General features: G+C 39.6%; 1 protein-coding gene across 2 annotated transcripts; it reads left to right on the top strand.

Annotated features, from left to right (window-relative positions):
• Positions 1 to 1,101: 1,101 nt before the first annotated feature.
• On the top strand, positions 1,102 to 13,574 carry LOC113026943 (guanine nucleotide-binding protein G(i) subunit alpha-1). Of its 2 annotated transcripts, none has more exons than XM_026176263.2 (9): positions 1,102 to 1,606; positions 4,320 to 4,362; positions 6,275 to 6,416; positions 7,339 to 7,496; positions 7,631 to 7,759; positions 8,924 to 9,053; positions 9,137 to 9,290; positions 12,462 to 12,655; positions 12,768 to 13,574. In XM_026176263.2, exons 1-8 carry the CDS (start codon positions 1,489 to 1,491, stop codon positions 12,650 to 12,652), a joined length of 1,065 nt encoding a protein of 354 aa, XP_026032048.1. In that variant the 5' UTR covers positions 1,102 to 1,488; the 3' UTR covers positions 12,653 to 12,655; positions 12,768 to 13,574. The 2 variants fall into 2 exon arrangements, with proteins under 2 accessions (XP_026032048.1, XP_026032047.1); XM_026176262.2 differs by having other exon boundaries at positions 12,764 to 13,574.
• Positions 13,575 to 17,419: the final 3,845 nt, after the last annotated feature.

Below are 17,419 nucleotides of genomic sequence, written 5' to 3'. Positions count from 1 at the left end.
AGACTTTGGCAAAGTGGTAACACATCTGAACATCTTGTACTTATGTACAGTTGTTTGAACTGATGATGTTAGGATCTGCAGTTGTCTGGAAATGGCTCCTAGAGACTTTTGTGACTTGTTTAAATCTGCTATTGTGTCCAATTAGTGTTGTCAAGCAAATCCTTTTTATGCTGCAAGAGGAAATAACAGCTGTATTCAGTCATAAGCACAAATAAGACACATTTTAACCTTTAGCACCACTTATTGAAAGATTTAAGTGAGTGTATAAGCATTTATTTGAGCCTCTATGTATAATTTTGAACCTGTATGGATTAGAAAAAAATTTAAGTCATTAAAAATGTCTGCTGTACAACATGGAAAAAGAAAAATTCAAAGAAATCCCGAAATTGCCATGACATGCATAACCATGATAAGTGTAGACAGATAACCACAAATGTACCACTGTAATTTATATTTCTACTTTTCTAATTCTAAATAAACGTTTTTTGTTTTCTTTATCTAAATAAATGGTAAATGGTAAATGGCCTGTATTTGTATAGCGCTTTTCTAGTCCCTAAGGACCCCAAAGCGCTTTACACAACCTGTCATCCACCCATTCACACACACATTCACACACTGGTGATGGCAAGCTACAATGTAGCCACAGCCACCCTGGGGCGCACTGACAGAGGCGAGGCTGCCGGACACTGGCGCCACCGGGCCCTCTGACCACCACCAGTAGGCAACGGGTGAAGTGTCTTGCCCAAGGACACAACGACCGAGACTGTCCAAGCCGGGGCTCGAACCGGCAACCTTCCGATTACAAGGCGAACTCCCAACTCTTGAGCCACGATAATAATAATTAAGCAAATTAGCAATAAAATCTGTAAATTCACATTTTGCCTTAGTACGTGTTGAATTAATTTTGTGTAATCTGAATTTAAACTCACTTAGGGAACGTTTCAAAATTGTTAAACTGTTAAGCAATAAAGCGTGAATGCTTTCGAGTTTTGACTCTGTGTCTCGTGGTTTTCTTTCTTTTCCCACAGTGGTCACTTCCCAAAAATAAGCTTTCTGCTTTTTAAAAGAAGAAGCTTGTTGCGTTTCGCGCATGCGTAGTTTGCAGGTATGTGAGCGGAACACAGGAAGCGAACGTTTTTCGGACTGCTCCGCAGATGGTGCCGTCTGTTTTGCTTTAATGTGACTGACTCCACCTGCTTGACCAGTCGACTAATTTAAACCCTAGACGAAGATATCAGAAACGCGACACTTTGCTTTTTAACGATATCTGAGAAGCCTCGGCTGATAAATCCGGAGCTTGAGTGCGAGGTTAGGGCGTGTTTGACTCTTAACTGTTAGACAGACTGCCCCCTCCTCCTTCTTCTCCTCCTCCTCCCCACTGGATGCTAACTCGGTAGCCTTTGCATGTCGTTGCAGTCGTAGTCAAAAGTTGTGTTTTCGTGTGCGTTTATTGTATTTATTCGGAGGTCCGTTGAGGAACAGACAAAGATGGGGTGTACGCTGAGCACGGACGACAAGGCGGCGCAGGAGCGGAGCAAGATGATCGACAGGAATCTGCGAGACGACGGCGAAAAGGCTGCCCGGGAGGTCAAGCTGCTCCTGCTTGGTGAGAGAAAGATGGACGGACCGAGGGAGGGACGGGGACTGGGTCTGTGTGTTTCTGTGGGACTCTGGTTGCCCAGGCGTAAAAACAACCCGATAAAGGTTTAAATAAGTTTTTGTAGCTGCTAAAATTCAAGTTTTACCCAGCCTATGAAGCAACAGAGGCAAAGGTGGGGAAATGTCGGGGCTTTATTTGAATGTTACGGTGGTGTTAGCTAAAAAAAGTTTGAGCTAGTGGAGTTCCTATCTTTTATCCCTTGTTGAATTACCTCTAATTGTAACTGTGCTGTTAACTAACACTAGATAAGAGCACACTGATTAGTTGCTTCCACAGAAGCAAACCGCTAATACCCAGCGGTAAGTCGGTAAGCTAATTTAACTAAGCAATTAGCTGCTTAGCTAGTGTAACGCCTCGGTGCTAGCTTGGATTTGTTAGCCGTCAGAAAGCATCAATAACTTTCTGTAATCAAGTGTCTGTGTTGCTGTCTTTCGTGACTCCGACTAATAGCACATCTTTTAATATGGCTTAAAGTACAATAGCTAGCTAGCTCCCTTCCTGTTTCTTCGTGACGTAAATAAAAAAGAAAGTAGACGTGCCCTTAGATCGGTTATCTGTACTATCCAGCAAATATTTGAAACTAACACTTGTGAGCAGTGTTAAAGTTGTTATCTGTTGGAACAGCATTAAAGTATGTGCGAGCTCCACTATTCAACAGGTCTCGAATAATACGCCCCCCCCCCCCTCCTGCGAGACATGTTTGCTCTTCTGAAGCGTTGTACACACAATTTAAACCCTCTGTATCTATACCTGTTTGTATCTCTGTATGACTTGCTCTTATGTCATCCAAAACTGCATTATCCAAATGCTGTGTCGGGGGTGGGGGAGCATTAGTGCTGCCATTTGAATATGTTGGCCTACCATGCAAATATGTTCAGAAAATTGCATACTTAAACTACTAATGCTGCTTAAAAAATGTTATGGCCCAGCTTTCAAATTATGGGATGTAAACCATAGATAAGCTTCCAGTTAACATAACCGCATGTCACATTTCTCCATGATTATTTCACAGTTTTAAGGAAAGCTGCCACACCTCTCCATTCTTCCCATTACATGACCACTCTCGCCTATCTCAGCATGGATAGATGGGGTAGAGGTTGCATAGCAACCTATGCAGCCGGGCTGACAGTAATGCACGCACGACAGAAACGGTTAGTGCGTGCTAATGGGATGCCTGCCACAGCCATGCAGTCTGCAAGCTGTTTTTGAAAATGCAGTCTTATTCTGCATCTCGCAGCTAATCTCTGCTCAAGCAGGGCTGTGGCACCAGCTATTCTCCAGCATGGCTTCACAACCCCATACGTCCTGTTGTCAAGCCTGTGCGTCATTTGAGATGAAACCTTATTTGAATTTTCATGGTGCTTTTACCTGTCACGATTCCCACAACCACCTGCATGAGATGCAAGTTTGGTTTGTGGATTCATCATCTAATGGTCTGGCTAATCTGTTTAAACACAAAGATGTTTTACATCCACATTTGTGACGTTGAATATCTGGTGTAATGTTCACGTCTCTGAGGGAGACTGATATGTTCTCACTGCAGTTTGCTGCTCTGTAATGCTTCCCCGCTGGGGATGTATGCAATAATACAGTAATCAGCAAATGACAGGCTCTTGCAATCACTGCTTTGAGTGGGAGGGCTGTCTTAATTGTAGAGTTTTTGCAAGCAGCTTAAATGCAAATATGAGACAGGTTTTTATTTTTGTGTAGCATTATTTTTGCAAACAAATGACAGAAAAAGCTGCATAGGTGCAAAAACTGCAGAGATATCTGCATTTTATAAGTGTGTATTTTGTTTTCCCTGTCATCTCGTCTCTGTGGCAAAACATTAACCATTTTACTCCACCAGTTTTTGTCATAATTGGTTTCTATTATCCCTTCAATTTCAGCAGCTCAGTCAGGCGCAAGCGTGTTTGCAAATTAAATTTAAGTGATGTTTTCAGTACTGGTAGCTCTATTGTGTGTTGCTGTTTTCATATGGGATGATGAAGTGGCAAATCGCTCCAGCCACTGGGGAACTAAAAGTCCCGGGAGGGGTAAGCTAATTAAAATGTTGTGTGCTCATCTTAAAACATGCCTTAATCTCAGATGGAGTTGTTGAGCTTTATGTGAAATGAAACAGCATTGTATTTTTCTTATATTTTGATATGTGTCACCTAAAAGGCAGTAGTGGTATCACGCTGCCTTATATACTGTAGTGTTGTAGTCATACATAAATCATTGGAGATGCAGTTCAGAGTCCTGCCAAGCTGGTATGGGATGAATTTCTTACACAAGGAAGTTTAAGCTGTCTATAATCTCATTGACGAGACGATCCAATTAATTAATCCAATTGCGCTTTGTGACTCAGCTAAATCTGACCTCAGACACCGCTGTGGGTGTTCATACACCACAGGCAGAACTCACTTAAAACTTGAAAAAAGTGCATTTAACAGAAGCTAGTCTGGCACCATTAACTTATCTTAGTGTTTTAAATGTAGGGCTGCACAGATACTCGAAATGAATCATGCAGTTTGGTGTTTAAAGGTAAACTATGCGTGTTTATTTCACACTGGTTGGCATTTAATGTAATTTTGTAGGTTTGAACTGTACCCGCTTCTGTTTTGAAATAATTAACACAATTGCTGTAATTTTCTCTAACTTCTGTTCTGTGTTTCAGGTGCTGGGGAGTCTGGGAAGAGTACCATTGTTAAACAGATGAAGTAAGCATGAATGAATCAGTAATACAGTTTAGAATACATCAAGCACTAAGATACTTGATGTATTTTTTTATTAAAAAGGGTGATCACAGTATACCAGTGCCAATCTCAGTGAATTCCCTTATGATGCATTAAGAGTATGGATTATCTAACGCAACTGTGATAATTAGAAATTATCACATGACACTCAGTTTTTGTTTGTGATGGAAATATTTGTTCTTTTTAATGTTAAACATACAGTATAAAATACACCATGTGGTGAATAGGCAATATGTGGAGCACAACCATTTCCTTCCCGCACAGGCAACAAAAAATGTTCTATTTTAATGGGCATGTCATCCTCATTCTACAACAGGGGTGGGCAATCTCAGTCCACGAGGGCCGGTGTCCCTGCAGGTTTTAGATGTCCTCAAACCAACACAGCTGATTTAAATGGCTGAATTTGCTTCTCAACATGTCCTGAAGTTCTCCAGAGACCTGGTAACGAACTAATCATGTGATTCGGTAGTGTTGACCCAAGATGAGATCTAAAACCTGCAGGGACACCGGCCCTCGTGGACTGAGATTGCCCACCCCTGTTCTACAACATGAGAGACACACACAGTCAAATCTGAAGAAGAAGAAATAATCTACTCTCTAAATTATTCCCCATTCTTTCAGGGCAAAGATGTTTTAACTCTAGATTTAAATATCTGAGACTTCTTTTTTTAAAATAAGTGCAGTTTAAATGATACACCTTTGTTTTTCTACACTGTAAGGGAATGCAGGTGTAGCAAATCTAAGAAGCCTTTTTTTGACCATAAACTTAAACATAAAACCTTAAAAACAATACATAAAAAGCAGCAAGTCATTAACCAGATTGTCCCATAGTTAATTATTTTTAATTCCCCCAAAAACATTCAGTAAAAAGTAATTGAGTAGAGGCTTACTCAAAAAACAATTGAAAGTTGTTCTGTTTTTATTTTACTTAATATCTGTCATATATGCTGCCAGAAGCTCAGGCTTCAGACTGCTCCAGACACGCAGTTTAAGATATTTATTCTGCTCTTGGCTCTGTATGATGTCAGAATGGGTATTCCTAATATTTTCATCTCAAGCACACCACTCTGGCTGTGAATACATAAGCCCCACATACCTGTCGTTTAGACCTTCAGTTTGTGAGGAGCAGCCAGTCAGAGATAAATGTCCTCATAGGGGGAGGAGCTACAATGCTTAAGATGATCTGAGAACCTGCATCATATCTCATCGAAAAATAAATAAGGATTATTTTCAACTGGAAATGATGCGGTACTACTCTAAAAATAGTCTAAGAATAAACACTAAAGAAAATAGAGGCATAAGAGCTTGAATTAGAATTTGATTTTAATAAGTACGGTTAATCATTCAAATTATACAAGTGATCAGTAAAAGTATAACTCTCTATATATTTTTAAGTCTGTTTGACAGAGCGTTGGTACCAACTTTCAGCCCATTGTTTAACTGAGAAGGCTCCTCCACTAGGTTGGTTCATTGTGTCATTTCTATTAAAACAAAAAAAGCAGCCACCAGGTTCACTTAGCTGGTGAACATGGTGGAGTATTAGGCAACTAATGAGCCAGACATTTCCCTCGGGAGCTGGGAGAGACCTAAAACAGAGCTAGAGCAAACGTGACTCCAGATGAGCAGCAGCATTTACTTGTATCTCCTGGATTTCTAAAGCAGTTGATTGCTTGTTTGGCCTTGTTGCAGATTTTAATAGCAATCTCTAACATGAAATGGACCATTATTTATACATTTTATAATCTATTTTGATATGTTAACTATCAACCAGTTTACCAGCATTTAAAGAACAGATTGAATCCCATTGTTTGTACTTATTGTATGAAATTAGAATTAACTGTGGCACGCCTGCTAATGTTCTCTCTTTGTGTTTCAGGATCATCCACGAAGCAGGCTACTCAGAGGAGGAGTGTAAGCAGTACAAGGCTGTGGTCTACAGCAACACCATCCAGTCCATTATTGCCATCATCAGAGCCATGGGACGCCTCAAGATTGACTTTGCTGATCAAGCCAGAGCAGTAAGTGACAGAAAACACAGCATCCAGACAACCTCACAGATTGTCTGTGGTAACAGCGGCTTAGTCATTTGCCTTATGGGCAGGGTTCTTTGCATTGCAACCTTCTAGAGAGAAAAAAAAAGGATTAAAAAACTAGGTCTGTGCTTAATATCACATTTAAAACATTTAAAAATAAGAATATATCCCAGCTATCTATGGAGATTAAGAAATATTTAAAGATTATGACCAGGACAGTGGGGTGGGAGAGGGGAGTTTAGGAAATTTAAGTAGAAGATGTGCAAAGTCCATGTAATAAATCCAGTGTACAAAATTATTATAGCCTGATTTATAATAAACAGGCAACATTTCTGTTTTTCTCTCTCACTGGAGACGTCGTGGCCATTGTTTTATTTCTGTTTTCACAAGTCTAGTTTATTAATATCCTGTTTGGCAGATTTTTTTTAAACAGACTCCTGTTTCTTTTTGCAAATCTGTTTCTCCTTTTTTTTTTTTTTTTCTCCTTTCCTTTTTCTTTTTTTCCCCTCTTGGCATAACGAAAGAGCTAGTCATTGTGTCTGCGTGACTGGCCTGGCTCTCTCATCGTGACCAAGTTTAATCCTGAAGCCTTTCTTTTCTGATTTTATGCTCTCTCAAATATCAAGGTTTTTGCCTCTGGCGTTTAGACACTGTGCCCCTTTTGAAATCTAATTTTATGTAAAGTATAACAGGTGAAAGACTGGGAAAAACACAGTTAATTAATTATTAATTTATCACTTTAGTTTGCACGGCCCGTTCGGCTAAGGAGTAACGACAATAGATGAATTGTGATCTTTCTAAATATAGAAAAAAATTAGCAAAACAAATCTAGTAAATCTTTGTTTCTATTTGATAATGAGTTAACCTTCTTTAGGCTGTTTTCAGTTAAGTGTCTCTGTGTCTTTAGGATGACGCGCGGCAGCTGTTCGTCCTGGCGGGCTCAGCAGAAGAGGGCTTCATGACCAGTGAACTGGCTGGGGTCATCCAGCGGCTGTGGAAAGATGGAGGAGTTCAAGCCTGCTTCAGCCGCTCCCGAGAGTACCAGCTCAACGACTCTGCAGCATAGTGAGTAGGATGCACGGACACGCATACTTCAAACAGCAGGGGACTGTCCTTGGAAGAATAACTCCCGCTCTTACGTCAGTGCTTTAGCTTGTTGCCAATCTTTCTTTCTCTTGTTGATTTTTCTCTTTCCAAAGTTACCTAAATGACCTGGACAGGATATCCAACAGTGCTTACGTTCCAACCCAGCAGGATGTGCTGAGGACCAGAGTCAAAACTACCGGTATTGTGGAAACACACTTCACTTTCAAGGATTTGCACTTCAAGTGAGTATAGCCACCATCATTGTTTTAGTTTTGTTTAAACACAGCAGTGTCTCGTGGTGCTCCATGTAAAGTCTACACTGACTCACATATGCCTGCCTTTATTTTTCATTTATGACTGTTAACCTTTAGAAGCCAAAATGGCTCATGGCTTTAAAAAAAGATAGTATTAGTGCATCTGAAGTTTTCTAAACAATTTAGACCAAACACTGTGACAGGAGTGCCTCCAAGAACCAAAATGTGACATGTAGTAAATGGTAAATGGCCTGCATTTGTATAGCGCTTTTCTAGTCCATAGGACCCCAAAGCGCTTTACACTACATTCAGTCATTCACCCATTCACACACACATTCACACACTGGCGATAGCAAGCTACATTGTAGCCACAGCTGCCCTGGGGCGCACTGACAGAGGCGAGGCTGCCGGACACAGGCGCCACCGGGCCCTCTGACCACCACCAGTAGGCAAACACGGGGTTAGTATCTTGCCCAAGGACATTTGGCATGCAGCCAGGATGCAGCCTGGGATCGAACCACCGACCTTCTGATTAGTGGCTGACCTGCTCTGCCACCTGAGCTACAGCCACCCAGTAGGTAGTAGGTAATGGTTTATGGCTTTCTTATAGCCATCAATTCTTTCCTCATTTTCATAGCTCATAAAATCATTTGGTGTCAAAGGTCTCTCATTTGCATTGTTATAGTTTCAGAAAAAGCTGAAATGTGTTGCTTGTCATGTTTTAAAATAAACACATGGAGACCCAGCCACCAGCTAACATTTATGCATAAATCTATATTTAAAAGTAAGAGAGAGAGCACATATTGCAAGGATCAGAATCAGCAAATTCAGGAGTTTGCACTTTGATAGAAGATGTCCTGCTGTTCCTATGTGAGGCAACCACTAGTAGTTGATGCCTTGTTCATGAAAAAATGAAAAGTGGTCGGCCAGCATGTAGTCTCGTCACCTAATATCACACTGAATGCAAGAACACAGTAGCTTCATACTCTTGAAAACTAACTGAAAAAGCGGCTTTTAAAAGCTCTGACAGCTGTCCACAGTATTTTACACATTCTGAAAGATTTGCGTGTGTTTGTGTGAAAATGTCATCACCCAGATCATGTGAGTGTGTGAGAGTTGCATTTATTTAACAATATCTTTCTGTGATCTCAGAATGTTTGATGTTGGTGGACAGAGATCAGAGAGGAAGAAGTGGATTCATTGTTTTGAGGGCGTCACTGCCATCATCTTCTGCGTGGCTTTGAGTGACTACGACTTAGTGCTGGCTGAGGACGAGGAAATGGTAAGAGTTGTCTGACCCCGGCACACTCTGCCCACTAGTACGTCTCTGATCGGTAATCACTGTGCACTTCTCCTCCCGCTCAGAATCGAATGCACGAGAGCATGAAGCTGTTTGACTCCATCTGCAACAACAAGTGGTTTACAGAGACCTCCATCATCCTCTTCCTCAACAAAAAGGACTTGTTTGAGGAGAAGATCAAAAAGAGCCCCCTTACAATCTGCTTCCCTGAGTACGCAGGTGAGTCATATAAACAAACACTGACATGCAGAGCTGGTGCTTTATACATGCAAATAATGTCCTTTGTGTGTTGGCGGGGTATATAAATCATTAAGCCCGACTATGTATGCAGGATTTGGGCTTTTAATCGTGGATTTGTAATGATGTGTAGAAAAATTTAACCTTATTTAAACTGTTGTTTTTGTGTAGCATGACTAAGTCATATTTGGATTCCTTTATACTGTCAGAATCCTGTGATTATTGCTTTTAGAGCCTAACTTGTTTTGTAGCTACACAAAGGTGTGGCAGGCCCTGTAGATGAGACAGATGTTTTATCCCACTGCTCTGCTCTGGAGCTGTGTGGGCTGCTTCATGTTTAAACAATGCATTTTTGTCAGGTTCACAGATACAGATTAAATAGCCATGATTTTGGTTTGAATCTACACTCGAACACCATATCTGTAACATCATGCTGTCATCATCTATTTATATCGATGTGACGTAAGGATCCAGAGATTCAGTAGAAGATAAGTTTTAACCTTTTCTTCCCTAGGAGGCTCGCCGGGTCACGTTGTATTTATTGTGAAAGGACATTTTATGGTTTCCAAATGTGGTACACTCACTCAAGGGACCATTTCTGTGCCTAAAATAGATGTGGGGTTTGTCGTGTTTTATTTCTGCTGGTAAAGATTGAATTTTTAGAACCAGTTCAGTAATATTGGTGTCACACTTCTCATTACTTTGTGGTGGCCGTTTACTTCCTTATTTTACACACTGATAACTCACGTTAACTTTAAAAAAAAAAAAAAAAAAAATCACACTCAGCTGTGATACTAAGCGAAAGTTTTTCAATTCATAAAGCCAGATGTTGTTCATTTTGACCTCAGTATTGACTTTTAAGTAAGAAATTTTAAGTAACAACCATAAGCTTAAAGTACAACTTCCTTTTTTTTAAAGGGGGCTGTGTAAAATACGAATGAAAGCAGAATGCAGCGATTTTCAAATCTCGTGAACTTCTAAAACTGCGAACAGTTATTATTTGAGGAAATATACTGGCTTATTTTAAATTTGAAGGCACATCTCAAAAAAGCTGGGACAAGGCATGTTTACTACTGTGTGGCATCACCTCTTCTTCTAACAGTGTGTAAATGTCTGGGTACTGAGGAGACCAGATGCCTGTACTGTGAAGCGGGACTTTGGCTTATCCAGTTAAATTGAGTGTTAACGCTGAGTTTCCTGTATTTAAATCAGTTTCCTTATTGCATGTAGTGTATGACATTTCAAGCACACCTGCTCTTCATCAGACCACTGTACTGGGTGCATTGCCATGGTAACTGATGCTGTGAACCATATTAGAGATGGACATGTATGAAATCACCACCTACTGACCAGTCAGTCCTCCGAATAATTGTTGTCATTTCTGGAAGATTCCTTAGATGCCTTTGTACTGAGACTATGAGGGACTAAAGTCTTTATAAATTCTGCAAATAATTTATTTAATGTTAATAATATTATATGGTCACATAAGCATAAATATTTGTAGGCTGCCTTTTGTATTTTAAATCAAATTTTTCACCTATTGTAGCTTTAAGCCCACGTTTGGATTCTGTTTTTAATATTCGCATGTTACACTCAGAATGTTAAACACCACAGAGGCTGCAGCTGAAAGAATAAAAACTAAGACAAACACCCAGTTAAACATTAATCTGATTGAGCACTCGATTATAATCCATCAGGTTCTCCTGTGTTTTATTGATAGAGCTGTGTGTTAACTCGCACAGTTTGCCTTCCTCCTTTTCTTCAAATATGCAAGACTTTTATTAAAATATAACAGATTTCCCATTTTACTGACCAAAACAGCTAAAGCCCTCACACATACAGTGCTGTTAATACTAAACTAGTATCCAGCGTCTTTCCTCTCACACACGTAATCGCTGATTTGCCTGCAGCAACTGTGCCACTTTCACTTTCAGTTAAACACATCATACTTTCAGTATTGTGTCTTACCTGTTGGTATTTTACTTGCTGTATAGTTTTATCTGCCTTTGTGAAGTCAGCCACACTGTTGCCAGCCCACTTATCTGTAATTGTGACTTGTGAGACAGTGCCAGGGAACTCCAGGGAACTCCCGGGATCTCCCGGATTAACTGCTTAAGCAGGACTTGCGGTCCAGCAGAGGTAGCACATATGCTGTCCTCTCCAGTCTAAGGATGACCTGTCTGCCTGCAGGGAGCTCTGCTGTCAGATGGAGGCATTGTACAGCTTATCTGTGGGCCACTCTTGCTTGTAAAGTTGTCAGGACTTTTAGAAGACCTCTCTCTAAGACTGCCTTTTTTTTTTTTTTTTTTTTTTTTAAAATACCCAATCACCAAAGTGATTGACTTGTTAGCAAAATTGTAATTCAGATGTTTGGTTTTTGGGTTTGTTTGTTGTTTTTTTTTGTGGTTTTGTTTGTTTGTTTTCCCCTGCCTTTTGTTACCCTGTCCTAACTTATTCAAGACATGTTGCTGCAATCAAACTTGGAGTGATCCTAGTTTTATCTCATCTGTTTCTATGTTTTGAACAAAATTAAATGTGGGCTTGTGAGATCTGCACTTCCTTTTGGAATTAGCGTTATGGTAAAACATGCTTTTGCCCTTCTGTTATTCTCCGTAACCTGTCAGGTGAAACCCTTGCTTGAATAAATGTCAAATTATAAACAAAGTCAGCCGAGAAGTAAATATTCTGCAGCCAGATTGGAGAAAAACAAGGGCAACAATAAATCCGAATTGACACTGGAGCGGCATTTTTGGAAAGCATAATTAAATTGCAGCTTGACACCAGGCTGGAACTGCTATTTAACGGCCTTCACGGCCAGGTAGTGCATGCTGTTTATTTGAGACTGAGCTCAGGACAGGTGCCTGTTGAACATTGAACCACACAACACTGACACTCAACCTGTACGTCACTGCAGAGTGAAACGACTGGAGGTCAGCAAAGGAACAACTTTCACAGGGCGTTAAGTTTTATAGTTTTAAGTAGAACTCTAAAAGTGCGCACAGTCATATTCAGTTGATGAGAAACTGAAAAATAAGTGCATCTATGCATTTATTTTTTTTTAGTATATATGATGGCAGTGGAAAGACGGAACAGGCTTTAGATCTCATTTCTCCTTCTATTTCCATTTCCTCTTTATCCCCACCCACTTCATAGGCGCCAACACCTACGAGGAGGCCGCAGCATACGTCCAGTGCCAGTTTGAGGACCTAAACAAGAGAAAGGACACCAAGGAGATCTACACCCATTTCACCTGCGCCACCGACACCAAGAACGTGCAGTTTGTGTTCGATGCCGTCACTGACGTTATCATCAAGAACAACCTGAAGGACTGTGGTCTTTTCTAAAAGGTGACGTGTCATGTTTTGTCTGTGAACAGGCCGCCATATTTTCTGCCACATTTTCTCCTCTAACCAGGTTTTGGTTTGTTTGTTTGTTTCCCCCCCCCCCCTGTTCAGGCAGCTTGGTGTCCGGTTTAATGAGTGACTTTATTCAAGAGGAGTGGAAGAAGCTTGGACTGATGTCACTTTTAACCCCTTATTAACTTATGTTCATCTCTAAAAGTTTAAAAATGGTATGTAGAGAAAACATTTTGTGTAAAATATTTGTACAACTGTCTATGGCCAGGGATTTTTTTCCTCTATTTTTAAAATGTGCTTCTTTTACCTTATTTTTATGTAAAAAGGGGGGCCTTTGCTTTTTCTTTTTTTGTCTGTGCATCACATTTTCTTTTTTGTAGTTGCTCGTGCCTTGCATGCCTTAGTTGCAGTGTTTCTTCTTCATTGTTCACTTGTTTATTTAGATGCCACCATTTAACTCTTCTCGAGTCCCTTCAATTCATACTATGTTTGTTTTTTTTAATAATTCTGGCCACTTCACTGTTATATATATACATATTTTTGCCTCCTTGTATAAAACAAGCAAGACCAATTCACTCTGATGCTGACATACTGTGAGAGCTGTGTGGAAACTGATGTGTGGTTTGCATGGGTGATACGAGCGAGGGCAAATGCGTGTGAGTGTGCGTGTGTGTGTGCGTGTGTGTGTGTGTGCGCACAATATAAAACAAAGGGACTTTATTCCTCTACTTGTCATCCTCTTTCAAAGTTTTATTTTTCTAAGAGACCAAAAAGGAGCTCCTCACGAATCAAAAAGTGCACCTTGTCGATGCGCTGCTACAAACATTCCCGATTGAACCATGAAGGAAAGGGAAGCTTTGAAAAGAGGATGCCAATGGTGGCCTTGTAGCAGACAGTAGGACCATATGTAGATATGTGTTCAGTGCATAGACACAGTTGATTTGGTTACAAGTGCACTGTTACTCATTATGATCTGTGAAGGTTTAAAGTTACATGCCCCCCCCCCTCCTCCTCAGCTCTGTTTCCATGAGATGGGGACTTTAGTGGACTAATCTCCATGATTTTGCTAATAAAAGGGTTGCTATGTTGAAACCATGGCAACTTATGCAAAAAAAACATGTTTGCCTCCTGTTTTTTTGTGTGTGTGTGCGTGTGTTATTTTATGAAAGGTAAGAAGCATTTTTAAATGCTTTTGAGAAATGTAGACCTTAAAAACCCATAACAGATGGTTTATCTCAAACTGTTTTGATCATTGTTTAAGGTTTTAAACCCAAGGGGGGGAAATAAACAAAACGCACTCTGGCTGGTTTTTTTTGGGGTTTTTTTCCTCTTTCTTTCTTTTTTTTTTTTTCTCATTTACATTGTAAATTACATGTGTAAGAGTTTTAAATCGTTAACCCGATATTATTTGAGTTTTCCAGAATGAAGGAGGGGGAAGCACATGCAGTTAAATAAGCTCATATGCAGCCCGGTGTCCTATTGCAGATTTATTAGGTGAAAAGTGGGGGAAAAAATTAAACAACATCCTGTGATAGTTTTTTTTTTTTGTTGTTTGTTTTGTTTTTTTGTTTAAGTATTTAGACTTTTTACATAAGTCAAAGTTAGAATCCTGCTAAAGTGGCTTAATGGCACCCAGATTGTATATTGAAATGTACTTAATTGTATTTTTGTATTTCCTTCATATATCTGTACTTGAGCTGAGGTGATGCAAAAACTTCCCCGTTGTGGGATAAATAGTCTTATCTTATCTCTATATTTAGAAAACCTTGTTTTGAAATTGCATATCAAATTTCAGGGGGGCTGGTGGGGGGGGGGACACCATTACTGTACATTACTGCAGATCATCCTCTGGAGTGAGTATGCTTACTAATCTGTATATTTTGAAGATATGTTTCAGGTCAAGTGGAATATCACTGATGTTAATCTTACCATCCTCTAATGAAAGCAGTCTAACATGTTAGCTTAATGAATAATCCTGAACATTTCAGGATGTGGCAGGCTACTGTGTAGTTTCTGTAATTGGTAAATCTGTGTTTTCTAGTAAAAGGGTTACGAGCTGTTCCGTTCCGTTCCGTAGAAAGGGAAACGAACGTATGTAGTGGAAACCCAGATGTCCAAGCTTTACACTGGGACGTGAATGCATCTTACATTTGTGAGTCTTTGTGAAGCTTGCAGCGATAAATTTACCCCACGTGATCTGTGTGTGTCAGGCGATTCGTGCACACGTATTTAAGGTTTTAAAGCGAGGGGGAGATGCTACGTTTAGTTTTAGACGTTTGTACGCACAGAAAGGTTTTCGAAAGTCAAAATGATCGGATTCGTGAACTGAACGTAATAAATTATGCGTAAATGATCAGTATTTATTCAGGTTTGAATGTACGCATTTGTAAAATAGTTTTACGTGGAGAAACTGCTTTGTATAGCGTGTGGATTAACGCACACACAAATCATTGTACACATTTGTAAATCTTTGTTTACCCTTGTGGATCATATCCTATACATTTGCAACCCTTTCGAGGCCCATTTCTCTCCATACCCCTGAAGCAGAGAGAAATGAGTACCTCGTCATCTGCTGAGCCACTTCCTTTTTGAGGGTTGTCTTGTTTTTGCTTCAGCAATGTACCTGTCGGTGGTTTCTTCTCAACTGGATAGACTGAAGTTTAACTGACTTTGTGTCACTATCCAAATGCAGACAGGATGTGGCTGATGGAAAAACCAAATTCTAAAACAACTGTGAACCAGGAACAAAGCTAAATATATCAAAGAATACACAATGTAAGTATAAACATTAAACAAACCAGGGATCACAAAGAATATTACAATAAACTGAACTAGAAAGTCCAAGACTCAGAACAGATAGATAGATGGATGGATTCCTCCAGGAAATTCAGTTTCCAGTTGCAATAAATAATAATAATAATAACAATTAGAATAAAAAAATAAAGGGGGGGGGGGGGGGAATAAAATATGAATATATGTATAAATATAGCATATGAGCAAATTATACTGTGATTGAGTGTTCCCTTGAATTTTTAAGCTGTGTATGCTCCCAAAATCACTAAGAATCCATAAAAAGGGGACAATTTATATTTAAATGTATTTCTTTAAAAAGAACGATGCAGTTTAACATAGTTTCAACACGGAGCATGAAACTGATGTGCTGCGCATATAGTTTATAGATATTTCTAATTTCCAAATCTTGAACCTTTTCACATTCATAATCCATAAACAAAACTACAATATTTAATTAAATTACTAATGGCTTTTATTGCCTTAAAAACATACAGAATATACTACAGAAAACAGCTTCCATTACAAATATACTAGGCTATCTTTGGCACAGTGATCAGTAAGTCTGTGATTGTAGTTAATCTGTCAGAAATGTGTCTGTTTCATTAAAGAAACGGCTACATAAATAATATATCCTAATATTAACAGCTCCGCATAGGAAAATAAAAGCAACAACTAGCCCATCTAGTGTACGCTGTTAGTAACAGCATGTAACTAATAGACTGATGCCTGCTTGATGGTTATAAAGGAGACAAGGGGAAAAATTTAATCAGCAGTTTGGATATAATTAACAAAGATTGCTTGTGACAAAGATGCATTGGGCCTTCATATAAAATCTCCACTGGAAAGCCCCCGTGATTAGGGCTAATTAATCTTGAACTAGAGCGAGAAAGTGATTTTCTATCAAGCTGTGGTAATTTAAAGCAAGAACTGAAGCCCAAAATTATTTCCAGCATTCACAAGCTGATCAAAGGAATTAGTTTAGAGATAGTGAAAGGATTATCAGAACAACTGTCACATTCCAGTCTCTCTCCATATTTATATATTTAATAGACAGCTAGATGATGGCAAGGAACATCCCACAAATGGGTGGCAGCAGCAGCAGTGCCAAGGCTGTCTCCTATCTTGCAGACTTAGCTAAGCCATCGCCACTCAAGCACAATGATAGGGCATTAGCTGAGAGGAAACTATTTTTGGGGAGGCATTGTGTGATTTTAAAAGCTAATTGCAGGGTCATTTAGCTAATCCCTAAAGTCCTCCCGGGGAGATCAAACGGTGTGAATAACTTACTCAAAAACAAGGTATGTGTTTAAGGAAAAAGAGAAGGAAGGAACAGGGTGCCGGAGCAGACCACAAAGGGATCAAAAACCAGATGAGTGCAATAACCAGCACATTTTATATAAAGTTTGGTAGACTTGGAAGTATCAGTGTGAGATTCGTAAAGAAAAAACTTGCATTTAATGTAAAATATTAAGCCCACTAAAGCCAAGGAGAGGTTCTTTGCAGGACCACCTAATCTAAAATAACTGGTGCAGCTTCAAATCTCTGCTTTTGAGTAACATTTCTGCACCGAGCCGACACTGACACCACCACAGATCCACAGAAGCTAATATGATCTTAATCCTGCTGAATTTCCAGCCTCCTTTGTCTGGTTTGGTTTGGATTCAGTCTGGATTTTTTTTCTTTTTAACAGGTGTAATCTGGCATCGCAAGTTTCCCTTCATAATTAAATCTCATTGTGAGCTCGAAGAAAAAGCAAATGTGATTCAGTTGCCAATTCCCTAAAGCCATTCAGTCTAATTAACTTATTCTGTGTGTGTGTGTCTTGCGTTTGACTGTGAGTATGTGTGAAACAGATTTTTAGCTCCACTACACCCGTGGGTTCCTCATAGATGCGATCGTGTCATGTGCATGTGTAATTTTTAAAGTGTAAAATGCATGTCCCAAATATTGTTACAGTCTCAT

Source organism: Astatotilapia calliptera, chromosome 7, assembly GCF_964374335.1.
Source record: "Astatotilapia calliptera chromosome 7, fAstCal68.1, whole genome shotgun sequence".
Lineage (NCBI taxonomy): Eukaryota > Metazoa > Chordata > Actinopteri > Cichliformes > Cichlidae > Astatotilapia > Astatotilapia calliptera.
This window is presented reverse-complemented; position numbering and strand designations above follow the sequence as displayed.

Excerpts from the sequence above, each read along its gene's own strand:
- LOC113026943 (XM_026176263.2), top strand. The coding sequence starts at position 1,489 with ATGGGGTGTACGCTGAGCACGGACGACAAGGCGGCGCAGGAGCGGAGC. Across the intron at positions 6,417-7,338 it reads TTGCTGATCAAGCCAGAGCA|GATGACGCGCGGCAGCTGTT; the intron begins GTAAGTGACAGA and ends CTGTGTCTTTAG. Across the intron at positions 7,760-8,923 it reads TTCAAGGATTTGCACTTCAA|AATGTTTGATGTTGGTGGAC; the intron begins GTGAGTATAGCC and ends CTGTGATCTCAG.